Genomic DNA, 13334 nt, shown 5'->3' on the forward strand with positions numbered 1-13334 from the left:
TGAGTTGTCATTGCTACTACGAGAAGATCAATTTTCATGAATGGAGTACCAGGATAAGCGCTATGGGTCTTTAGGGCCATATGAGTGCTCCTTCACTGGATTTATGCTGCAATTCTTAGGGCACTTCAGGGATTAATAGTCAAATCAGTGTTGTCGGTGCTGGTGTTGTAAATCCAATGATCCAGGCTAAACTGGTGCCTGGGGAAACCAGTCTCTTCCAACAGCTCTACATCTTCATTTCCCAATTTATCTTCAGCTATAATGTCTGAGGGAGCGAGCTCAGCGCGTTAGTGTGTGTCCTGGCAAGAAGGCTCTGCGTCAGGAGTCGAGACTCACATCAAATAAACATGAAAAAGAATAGGTGAAGAAACTGAGAATCCACAGAATAGGCAAAAGCAGCTTGCAGGTAAGAAAAAGAAGGCTCAGAGAAATGAGGAAAGACAGGTAAGATGTGAATGTAAAGTGATATGGAAATATGCCAGCAAATAACTGTAATGCATATTTCGAGATGTGCAGAACCCTGTCTTAGTGTCTTAGAACTTTGAAGCTTCTGACTTCAAGTAAATCCCCTTGGAATAGGTTTGTAGTGATAATGTTCCGTGATACGTATCATTAATACCATGTTATAGGTGCCAACATTGGTGTTTCTTACCCAATTAAATCTATATGGCTTTATTTATTGCTCTCCAAAAATAATAGCACCCCACTCACACCTATGCAAACCCCCTTCATGGACACAATCTAGCAGTGTGCCCTAGGGGAGGATATTGCTGTACCTCTTAGGGCTGCTGACCTGCAGGGATGGGCAAGGACCCACGTGCAGGCCAGGCTGGGGAACAGCAGTGTCCTGGGAGAGCTGGGCAGCTCTGGAGCAGTTACACAATGAGCTTTATTGTGACAGTCACAGAAAGCTAAAACTTGAGATGTGAAGTGACCAAAGACAGTATAATTAAAGATGTTTGTGTGACACAAGAGTAGCAGATCAGGGATTTAAAAAAAAAAGAGTAATTATGAACTGAAGCGAGAGATGAGCATGAAGTTAAATGGTGTGTGCAAAAAGTCACTGGGCTGTAATCACTGTTACACTTTTGCTGACAGTGATGCAGGAAATAAATACTGTAATTCTCTAGAAGGACTGTCTCAGCAAGCATTTGAGCTCTCAAGATCAATATAGTTTATTCCTCTTGGCCAAATTGTATTAGCAGCTGAATTTGGTCCCTAGAGACATCTGTACTGGTGAAAATAATTTCCATTTAAAGCCTTCTGATCTGATTTCCTCTATCCAGATAATACAATTCCCACCCCCTTCCCATGACTGTGCTGAAGCAGCATCCATCCAGTCCATGTCAGCCCTGCCACCATCCCACAGCTCCTGCCTTCACCCAGCCTTGGCATCCTGTTCCTGACATCTCCTTTGGGCCTGGGGGAGCTCAGTGCCAGCAGTTTTAGGGCCAGTGCCTGACCATACCCAACGCAGCTGTTCCCTCCCAGCACTGCCTGTGCAGCCAGGACCTTCCCAGGGAGTCAGTTCTCAGTGTTCCCTGGAAAAACCCGTCGAGGAAAGGGTCATGTCTGGGGGTGGTGGGGGGGTCGGTGGGCAGGGTGAAATCTGCCATCCAGCCCGGTGGGAGCATGGAGTGATTGACATGGGTAGCCTGAACCTTCATCTCATGTCAGTGTAGGTATGCCAGAGGAAGGTTTGCAATATTTATGTGTGTAAGCCCAAACTCTTGCATTAGGGCCTTGGTTGACTGATTTTAGATTGCTGTGTTTGACTGATGAGCTGTATCTTTTGGAGTACCACGTATCCCTCAAATGTGTCTTTTCCATATATTTTTCCATTATTTTTTCTGCTTTATCAGCTCGCCCTTAACTCAAGGCTTGTCATCGTGTTCTGCCCCCGCCCCGAGCTGATAAACCGTCCTTCCCGGTTGAAGGGTCATTATTTCCTTGCAGTCCTGGCTCCTCATCTCGAATTGCAGCTGCTGCTTCAGGGCACAGACAAAAGACTGGCTTGTCTGTGCCTGACAGAAACAAGAAAGCGCTGGGAAGCACAATCCAACTAGATCGCAGTGGCACAGAAATCAAAAGCAAATAATAATCCCAAAAATGTTTTCAGAAAATCCCAATGGTTTAATAAAAAAACAAAGTGGGTTTTAAAAAAACAAAGTGAAACGAGGCAGGTTTTTGGCAGGCTGTGCCCTATCTCCACAGCTGCTCACACTAGAGGGCAGCCCGAGACTGTACAGTGCTGTTGGAATTCAGTTCACTGTCTTAGAGTAAAAAATAAATTATAAAACTTTACAAATTGTGTCCTCTTATGGAAGAAATGTGCCCGTTTGCAGCTTGGTTTAGCATACAGAACTCCAGTTCCTCCACGTACCAGCCTTTTCTGCATCACAGTGTCAGTGAAAAGAGGATTGTGAAGGAATTCAATCTCACCACAAATTAAGGAGGCCACTTTTTAAACACCAATAAATTCTTATATCAATATAAGAAATCATATCCGTCTTAAAATATTTAAAATATGAGCAACCCTAGAATACCTGGAGATAACTACTGCACAGAGCAGTGCTAAAATAGCAACACTTGCTTCCCAAAACAGTGACGAGCAGTCAGGAAAGCTGAGGCTTTGGCAGCTGACATTTGCTTTCCCTGCATGCTGGGATCACGTATGATCCAAACACACATCAGCATGACAGGCACTACTTCTGCTCCTGAACAGCTTGTATTTTCTAATTAATACCAGCATTCAGCATTCACGTATTATTCCATGACAGTGTCTCACAGTCATTACTTTTGTTACGCTTTGAGTCTCATTTAGAACTTGTTGAATATTCTATTTTAAAACTTAATTAACATTGGCTTGTGTGTGATAGGGAGGTATGATGGAAAAAATGAGATTTGGTTTTGGTTAAACTAGATAAAATTAACATAATTCAGTACACTTTGAAAATAATCCAGGTGTATTGAAAATAAAAGGTGTATGTTAAAATAATTTGTGTTTCCCCAAAGCATCTTTTGCTGGGCTTCCCAGCAGGTGCTCGGGCCAGAGGCAGGGGGAGGGCACCCTGCAGCCCAGGGGCTGTGGCTGGGACCATGGGCACTGTCTCTGACACCGTGACCCACGAGGGAGCGGGAGGCTCCAGCCACACTGGGCAGTGTCCCCAGCACGGCCGCCTCCTGCACAGCTCCCAGCCAGCAGCTGCTCCCTGCCTAACAGCCACTGTGCCTGGAGTTCCAACTGCTGGGAAACCCCAGGGAAGCTGAGAAGGTTCATTAACTGAACAGATACGAACTTCTCGCTTTTCCTCTATAATGAGGCATCCTTCTCAGAAGCATCACTCTTAGCAAAGCCCTGTTCCTGCCAGACTCTTTGGAGGCAGCGTGCTGAGGCTGTTAGGAGTGAGCCGTTCCTTTTAACACACCAAGTCTGCTTGTGCACTTCCAAAGGATGCAGCTGCTGAATGCACACTGAAGGGCTCCTCTGCAGCACTCAGCTTCAGGTCCCGCTGGTTTGAACGTGTCTGTCACAGCACGCCAGCTCATGAGAGTCCTGCCCAGGGGACCTGTGTGTCTCAGGTAGAGTGACACAGAGGAAAACAAGTGGGCGCTATTTGTCTGTTGAAACTGGGCTGAATGAGCCCCTTGGCGCAGTCAGCACCTGAACTAGCAGTGTCCTGAGCTGCTGCCTGAGGCTATCTGAGGGGAGAGCTGCGATTCCCAGCTGATATGGAGTGGTGCATACTCACACGGGGTGCTGCTAACCCATAATGCTGCTGGGACCACGCTGGTAATGCATGGAGGCAGCATTATTTTATAATGTTCCTGGTTTTCTACATTGGTGTTTTATCAACCAATTATAGAGGCATCAGTGATTGTATAATGTGTGACCCAAACCCCCAAGGGAAATTCAGCTAAATCCCCCTCACTGGACTGCAGTGGAGGGCACTGAGCTGTGCTTTGAACTTTTCATCCATGAGAGTGTGAAAAGCAGTCAGAGCACCTGAGGGCTTGGACTCCCACTGCAGGCAGGGTCCTCATGTGCACTGGTCAGCTCCTTGCACAGAGCTGGCGATGAGGCTTTCAGCTCCCTGTCTGTAATCCCATCTCTTCGGGACTGCCGGAGTGTGGTGGGGCAGTGAGGGGGTTAACTGCAGCAGTTAGCTGCAGCAGTCCTTTGATAATTGAAAAAGAAAAAAAAAAAAACACATCTGAAGCTAACCAAAACAACCCCCTGTTTGAGGTCAGTGCTTTAGTAAGTGCCTTTTAAAAAAAACAATAACCTGGTGCAATAGAAAATATTCTGTCCCTCTCTTCAGTAGAAATCTGATAAACCACGGAGAGAGGCAGGTGTCCAAGGAGATAAAAGTAATAAATGTGGCTGCACTTCGGGAGTGAGTTAGGCTGTCAGGCTGGTAATTAAATGAAAGCCCTCTCAGGAAATGCTGGAAGCTAATAGATACACATGGAGATGCCAATTCATTTGCCTCATCAATATATGGTAATTTTAGCATGGGATTAATTTATACATTTTGCAGTGGGACAAAATGGCAAGGATGGGAGGATGAGAGCTTTCATCCTGCCAGTGGTAGAGATTATTAAGCACCTTATACTTGTTAAAAACAGAACAGTGTGCAAAAATGGGAGAGAGAAAATGTTTAATTTGAGTACATTCTCTAAACAGAGTTAACTAATCACAGGCTTATACCTGACCCAAAGCACTCTTGCAGACAGCTGCCAGGGGCTCCTTGGCTTTGCCACAGCTCAGTAAGTACAGAGCCCTAGTTAGCAGGTAGCTCGAGTCACTCTGTGTTGCTGTGGTTTAAAGGATTTCTGAGTTACGAGAGTGTGAAATGAGGAGTGCTGCAGGGGTGGATCCGGCTACAGGAAGAACAGCGATTTTTGGGACTACAGCAAGCTCAAGGATGGATGCTCTGGCAAGTGTACAGAGGAGCTGCAGGGAAGGACAGATTTGTATGTAAAAGCACACTGGTAATCCCCACAAAATGGTAATCACCAAGAGCTGGTAATCTTCAGCGGAGCTGGTAGTCACCACAGAGCTGCGTGTGCCATGCAGGCTTGGGGCAGTGAGCAAGTCACTGCTCAGGACCCCGTCAGCTTTAGCCATGTGGCACACACTGACCACAGAGCTGCCAGCTCCTTCTGGTTCATGGTTGTCCTGTTCTGGAAGAAAGCCAACTCTGAGGCCAGGCAGACACTGAAGTAGAGGAGATGTTCTCCTGTGGCAGAGGGCAGTGAGGGGGCTGTGACCCTGCTGTGCCCTCAGGAGGTGGGTGTTTGTATGTTACTGTCCCTCTCTGAGGTCATTTTTGAACCATGCATCACTTCAGTGCTATTTGTCACAGGCACTGAGCTCTCATGGAAGAGCCCTGCAGCTCCCAGGTGCACAGCTGAGGACAGACAGACATGCTGCTCCCAGTGCACGCTCAGGCCCCCGGTGAGTCTGGAGCTGCCGGTGCCTGTGCTGGTGTCTGCCAGAGCCCTCTGCTGCCGGCAGCACCAGGTGCTGCTGGGGACACGAAATGAGGCCCTGATTTACACATCCAAGTGTGTCATTAAGGGCTTGACAAAGGGGTATGTCAGCCCTGAAACACACACTGCAGCACAGCAGGCCTCTTTCTAAAAAAAGCACTCTGATCTGTGAAATTATCAGCATTGAAGCAGCAGAAGCAAAGCAGATTTTCCTTTATTTTCTTCTGCCTTAGAGGAGGAATACTCACTTGCTCTTCAGTATGATTACAGCCCATTTACCAACACTTCTTTTTTTTGAATTTCAGACCTACATTTTGGAACAGTCACAAGGAAGAAGTGTTTCTTTTCAGAGCCTGGAGCAGCCAGAACAAGGGTAAAGTTTATTTAACAAAAAGAATAGTTCCAGCTGAATACATATTGTAAAATTACAGGATCATTTAAAGCAAAAGACAAATGGTTGTGGGTCAGGGTCAGGGAAGGAAGATAATGACATCTGCTGCAAAGTGCATCCAACAACTGTCTTCAAATTTAATTTTTTTTAATTTGATGTTTTTTCTTTTCTCTGTGTAATTATGCAAAATAATAGAACTAAAAAAAATGTACTAGATGTTGAAGGCAAGGTGGAGACTTTCTCAGGGATTGCAAGTAGAGGCATTGTAAGTGGTGTCTCAAATGCTGATTTCAGAGCTGTGGGCTCTCTCTTTCCAGGATGGAGGTCTGCGTCCTCCCTGCACAGCTGGCCAGGGCAGGACCCTGAGGGACCCCACGAGGGCTGGCCCTGGCTGCACACTCCTTGCTTAACAGCCATTGCCCTGGTGCCACAGAAGTCACCTCAATCCCTTTTGTTCCAGACTGCAGCTGTCAAAATCCACACTCTTCATGAGAAGGATAGTTGTTACTCACTTTTGATAATGGTAGTTTTAGTTGGCTCTTGCCACTCTTGCTACACAGTCTGGCTGCTGTGTCTCCTCCCAGGCACTGCTGTAGTGTCCTCCTGCCCCTGCTCCAAGGGTTCTCAGTGTTTCCATAACACTGGGAGGTGAGCTGGGAACAGACCCAGGAATATCCTGGTGGTCCTACCAGAATCAGCCCTGGGTGAGCTGTGGGAGACATGGAGGGGTTAGGAGAGCTCATGTCATTACAGGAGGGGCTCCTGTGCCAAGGAGATCATCTTGATGAAACCCTCCCTATCCCCTGAGGACTGACTTACAGGGATTTTAAGGGACTGTGAGGCATGCTTTAGTATGTCTTTGTCTTGACACTACTGAATTGTACTGAGCCTTTCCATAACCCTGGCATTTAAACACAGATGTTGTGTGTTGTGTGTTGTCCTCTTCTTATGAATTGAAACAAAAAAAAAAGAAGGTAGAAATAATAATTTCCCTCATTGTCATGCATGTAAAAATACCAGACTCCACAGCTGAGACGGTTTTGGTGCCCACCCAGATAAACAGAGTCAGTTCTGGGGGTAGAAAACGGGGATGTTCCAGTTGCCAGTGTAGATACATTCCCTGCAACTCAGATTCTGCTCTGGCTGGGAAGCACCAAGGCATTCCCCATCTTTGGCCAGAGGTGATGACTGAGCACAGCTGCTGGAGCCCTCGTTCTCCCTGAGTGTGGAGGAGGCGTTTCTGGAGCCTCTCCAGGTGCGGCACAACAGCTCCGCTCCAGGTCCTGCTGCTGCCACAAGCTGTGCTTTAAAACCAGCTGAGCCTCCCACATGGCAGCATGATTTACTAAACCACTAAGATATTGGGTCAGCCTTGTAAATCATTTTAATTATTTCACTAAACAGGTTGTGGAAATAGATCAATAGAATATATGGCATTTAGGCTTACAGTGCTGTGCATTCATTATGGGAAAGGAGTTATATTAACTGATTTAGGAGCTAATAATAACTGAAAATAACAATTTAATGGAAGCCTTCCAATCCTGCACTTTCAAAGCAGGATACAGCTATACACAGTCTACTCATTTTAATCTCAGTCAAGTATACAGAGCAATCTTTTGACTCTCAGAGAAATGTCAGTCAAGTACAAGTACTTGCAGACTTTCAGCATCCCATAAATTACATTATAATAAAACCAAAACAAAGAAACTGTCAACAGCCATTTTTGCATACTGGCAGGGTTACACGAACCAGACACATGAAAAATAAGAAAATATATTGCAATCTAACAAAGTGAAAGAGTTGCACAGTAGGGGCTACTTTCCTCTTGCGGTTTGTATTTCTGTGAGACCGTAGTTTGTGCTGCAGAGTTTGAAGGACACTTCTCTCTCTAAGATATTGGGGTTTTATCTCAAACATCTGAATAGTAAATATATATGCTGTATTTCTGTGAATATGCACTATAGGTGTGATTTATATATGCAAGGAGACAGGGAGGAAAGCAAACCAGAAAAACCTAATCTCACTTGTGCAGCAAAAGCCAGGTCTCACCATTCAGTAGTTGGGGTCAGCATTGCTCTGTTACAATTATTTTACTGTAGCTGAACTTAATTTGGTATGCTGTGTCCTGGTTTTCTTAATGCATGCATGACAGTCACCTGTGCTGTTAAAATATTTCCTCCTGAAATAAGCTGTACATTGTGACTCTTTAATGCCTTATTGGTCATCGAGTAACTGCTGAAGCCAGCAGCAGGACTGTGGGCAGAATTGGAGCTGCAATCAGATAGTGGCCCTGTGTCAGGCTGGTTCGAAAGCCTGCAGCCTCCTGATAGGCAGTTGTCACACAGCTATCTCCACTCTGCTTTGCAGGCACAGTTAAGCTTTTCTTTAAGCCCTCAGGCTAGATAGCTTTGGAATTATGCACTTCATCACACCCCAATTAGCTAGGGATGCATGACAAAACCCGTTATCACTTCGTTTAGGTGGGAAAACACCTTATTTTGCTTCTTGGTTCAGCACGTGAAGACAAAAAACACACACCCTTTTTGTCCACTGGGAAAAGCTTGTCTTAGAGCAGCGTGAAACTTCGAGCTGTGTCAAATCATGCTGTTCCTGCTTATTTACCTGTGTCCTTGAGCTCCATCCGGCTGTTTTGGGAATGCTAAGTGTTGCTAAAATAAAATAAATGGCTTCAGCTTGACCGCAGCACTTGCTGAGCACACTGCCCGTGCAGGCCGTGCCGCAGGTGTGTCTCGTGGTCCTGAGCCCCCAGAGCAGGTGAGATTTTTCCCCAGGTACATGTTCCCCAAGGCTCCCCACATCGCCTCGCCCCCTCACCGTTTTGCACTCCCGGCTGTAAACAACAAACTGGGCGGATGATGTTCCCAAGCCAGCAGCAACAGATGAGCACCGAATGAAGGGAAATGTGAACACATGGCATTTTCATGGCCCTGAACGTGAGCGGGGCTTTCTCTGGTGCTGCAATGCTCCAAAAGACCTGCTGTGGCAAGGTTTGAATTACCCCGGGTAATGAGCCTAAACTGGGTTGACTTTTCCATATACATTTACAAGCAGGTTGACAAACACTTTCTGAACCCAGCAAAGCTCCTCGCATTTGCTTTTGAGATGTTTTTATTTAGTGAAATGCTTTAGTCTAGCATAAGTAGTGTAAGACCTCTCTGGGTCATCAAATAATTAACTCGGGTTCATAAAGGGAGTTTATATTCTTAAAAAATACAGCAAAAAGTTCAACTACTCGCATTTGACACCGTGGCAAGCTGGATTTAGTTCTTTTTATTCAGTCCTGTTACGGCTGCCATTCTGACAGGAGCCTGGTGTGGCTGCTGACTGCTCTGTGCTGCAGACTGCTCTGTGCTGGAGCCCCCAGCCCTGAGGGCAGAGCCCACCTTCTGTCTCTCCCTGGTGCTGGGGAACTTCAGGTTCAACTTCACACCCACAAATTCCCCCAGGATTGAAGCACTAACAGGTACTCAGTTTGGGTCTTCCTGTCTTGTCAAACTCTGCTTCTCTGGAGACTGAAATGCCAGGGTTATTAATTGTTAAAGGATGTCATAAGGAGTCTGGCTGCGTGGTTCTTGGCTAGCTTCGGTACAAAGTCATTATCAGTGACTTAAACATAAATGGAGGTTCATTCTAACCAGGACTGCAAATTAGCACCTTGCTGTGCATTTAACTAACTTTAGACTTTCATAACACTATACTATAAAAGTTGAAATTATATCCAGGCACTCTGTAAATGGATTACACTATTATCATTATTTGTAGCACTGAATGATTGTACTTTTACTGTCTTGCACTGAATTAGCATAAATGAATAACAAACACGAGTGTATTTGGTAAAGACCATAAAGTAACTGATGTTTCCTTAATCAAACTGTAAATTTTCACTGTCTCATTTGATTTTGTTGCCTTTAGCTTCTCTTGTGCACTTTCTCAAGTGCTGCATTGCCCTCAGGGTACCAGGTATCAGACAGACATGGTTCAGCTTAGATCATCACTCAGTACAGTCATTCCTTGGCCTGACTTGGGTTTAGATGTGCACATTGTGTCTTTTCCAAAGGTTTATCAACATTCCCAAGCAAGTGCAGCTCCGGAGCTCACACACTGCTTGGCTCAGTCAGAGTGAGACACACTGGTTAGGTGGGCACTGCTGGCTTCCCAGGGCACTCTAAATTCAGGAGAGCACTGGGGTGTGTTTCAGCAGCATTCCAATTCCTGCCACAGAAACAGGATGACTATCTAGGGAAAACAGGCTTTTAAATCTTGAGGCACTTGATGCTCCCTCCAGGAGCTGATGGGTGGCTTTTCCTTGTGCTCCCACTGTCCCTGCCTGTGCAGAGCAGCGGGAGCAGCAGTGCCTGTCCTGCCAGACCAGAGTGTGAGGCTGAGCTGTGCCCTGGGATGCTGGGCAGGAGCTTTCCTGAGCTGCATTGGCTGGCAGCCTGGTAATGCAGCTCCTGCCATCCTGCTTTCAGTGCTTTGCAGGGGATCCCAGAAAAGAAAGACAAATTAAGAGTCCTCAGCACAATGCTGGTGATGCTCCATAGGCTCCAGAGAACTGACTCTGATTCTCAGGGCACAGACTAACCCCCAGCCCAGGGCTGCCTGATGACAGGAGAGGGCACGTAAATTCCCAAGGGGGAATTTAGTTCTCTGATCCTTGGCTAAGATCTGGTCAAGCTGCTCCTCTCTGGGTCACAGCCACCACCACATTGCTCTCCTGAGGGAGGGATGAGGCAAAGCCAAGAGGGTGTCAGAGTCCTGGCATCAACCTTCCTCACGCCCGACCTAAGAGCACAGACACTCTCCCTATGGCACACTAGTAAAACTGCAAAGACAGTTGGTTAATGTCTTACTGACAGGTGTCCATCACTTGGATCGACTCTTGACAACTCTGGAAGCACTGAAATGCAGCAGTCCAGAACAGTAAGTAAATAAATTACAGCATAAGCATTAAAAGCTCATGTTTAACATAGACTGTTAATACAGACAGACTCGGTCAAAAAAAAAAAAAAAAAAAAACAAAAAAAAAAACCCCACAAAAAAAACCTATTATAAAAACAAAACACTTGGAAATCAGAAATATGCTACTAATTTTTGCCAAACAGTTGACTTTGACTGCCAGCCTAAATATCAAAACCTGCCTAGGTACTATGTTGATCACCCTAAAACCCAAAATGAGTCACAATAGTCACTGGATTGTCAGAGCAATTTCAAACCCTGAAAAATATTTAGTAATGAAGAATTCCTATTTCAGTTTATTAAAATAAATCAATTATTTCAGATTTCCAAGCAAAATTACAAGAAAATCAAAAAATAAGAGCCCATTTCTGTGGTCATCTGTTTTTTCTTTCTGTATAATACTCCCAAAGACTTAACCTGTTGCTTCCTATTTCAAGGATAATACTAACACAGAGATGAATGAAAGTTTTTGGAAGATCTGGTCATGGAATAGAAAAAAAAGTAACACCCCCTTTCCCATCTTCCCTAGAGTAAATCCCAAAAATTTCCTGTTAGAAAAGTACAATCTTCAATTGAACTGTAAACATTTTTGAATCATTTATGAAGATCTTGGTAATTTAGTTTGCATTACACTACAGATGATTTTCCATATGAGATTTAAGAACCAGTTCAATAATAACAGGAAAGGAAATCTATACGCAACAAATAGGGAAATCCATTAACTAACTCTGCATCACAGTCCTCTTCGATTCAACTCTTAATGTAACTGTGTTTTACTCGCAATGTCCATAATTGCTATCATTCGAAGGTGGGCAGTCACCAGAGGAGGAATAGGGGATTTCAATCCACTCGTTGGCATTAGCACAGATCCTTTAAAAAAGCCACCTTGTTCAGTTCTAAATTTTGGACTGACATTGTTATGGATCTGAAGCACATATTTTTCCTGACTGGCTCCATTGATAATATTATCCATCTCTATTCAGCAGAGGTTGCTGGGTTTTATAAACTTGGTCTAAACTCAGCAACAACCCCCCATCCTGCCCTTCCTCCCTCCTCCCCATCCCTGTCACACACAGCTGCTGCTGTGCTGGGGCAGGACAGGCTGATGCAGGGCTTCCTTATGACCTGCCTTGCTGGGATTCTTCAAGCCTTCATCTTGTTCCCGTTATTTCAAGGCCTGTTAATTTTCCTGTGGAATAATTGCAGTTGCTCCTGCATGAACAAAACCCAAACCTGGTCCCCATGTGCCCACAGCAAAGCCCCCAGTTGCCCAGCAGCCCCCATTGCAGCCCAGGATCTGCAGAACTGCACAGAAACGCCACAAAAGCCCAGACACAGCAGAAAAGAAAGAATCCTCCATCTTTACTCTTCGGTAAGTGGGTGTTTTACCATTTAAACCCATTAGCAGCAGTGATTCGCAGATGCTGGAATTTCAGTGCACCCCAAGGCCTGCAGCACTGGTTTTCCCTGACCTGGAGGCGCAGAGCCCCGGGGTGATGCAGGTGCTGCCCCACAGGCGCAGAGCTCACGGGGCTGCAGGGGCAGAGCTCCCTGGGCAGGGGTGGCAGAGCCCTCCCCCTGCCCAGTGACACCAGCCAGACACGCTTGCTGCGCATTAATATTCTCACAACAACCCCCCTCCAATCAGTCTTTGCTAAAAGCATTAATTAAGACTTTAACATTTCTGATCCCATCAATTTTCTGTTCTCTTCTTATTAAATAGATGTACTAGGGGCGTTTGAATAATAACTGCCCAAAGTTTGGGGATAATGAATAAATGAACTTTGCCAGCCTCTGGCTAAGCATGAAATTTGCTGTGGAGTAACAAATGCAACGGAGGCAGCTCATACATTAACCAACCTAGTTTTGACACACAAGTTTGGGAGCACATTATTTACTTACTTACTAATTCTAAGCGAGACTAGGCTCCAAAATGTTTTCTGCAGGAAATGACAAATGACATGTTCAGACAGTCTTTTGCACTCTCCATCACAGCGTGAAGCTGCTCATTCACCCATCTTCCCTTCAGTGGGTCTGGCCCTCTTGCCACGCACAGCAAGGCTTTCAGCACTGCAGGCTCCATTTTCCTTGGGAACTTTGCCAGAAAAGGAGCACTCTACAAACTGGATAATTTTGTTTTTTACTCGCTAGGTCTTGGCACTTTGAAGGTCACCTGTGTGCTATCAAACTCCTTTTGTTCCATGTATTTTTACATGTGCGTAGCTCTAGCACCAGCTCTGTTACACTGCTGTAAATCCATTCGATTTTGTGGAAATCCATTAACTCGCAGTGAATTTATGGCAGTATAACTGTGAGCGAGCTGCAGCTGATGGCGCAGACTGGAAATATTACAAGGAAAAGTGCAAAGTTCTATTGATTTTCTCTCAGGAAAAATGTGTGTTTCCTTATGATTATATTACAGATGACTCAGCTCTGGCCCCCAACAGCCATCCCTCATGTTTCCCTG

The 13334-nt window shown here is 45.4% G+C and overlaps 1 protein-coding gene across 1 annotated transcript in view; it reads left to right on the forward strand.

The window, feature by feature from the left end:
- The window catches only part of LOC128793630 (uncharacterized), a 35014-nt gene that overhangs the window by 19146 nt on the left and 2534 nt on the right, over nt 1-13334 (forward strand). Inside the window, exons 2-4 of the mRNA XM_053952982.1 lie at nt 5802-5869; nt 10768-10831; nt 12074-12239. Coding sequence (XP_053808957.1) covers nt 5802-5869; nt 10768-10831; nt 12074-12239 — 298 coding nt within the window. The remainder of the gene's footprint in view (nt 1-5801; nt 5870-10767; nt 10832-12073; nt 12240-13334) is intronic.

The sequence above is a fragment of the Vidua chalybeata genome, chromosome 11, assembly GCF_026979565.1.
Source record: "Vidua chalybeata isolate OUT-0048 chromosome 11, bVidCha1 merged haplotype, whole genome shotgun sequence".
In the NCBI taxonomy this organism is placed as follows: Eukaryota; Metazoa; Chordata; class Aves; order Passeriformes; family Viduidae; genus Vidua; species Vidua chalybeata.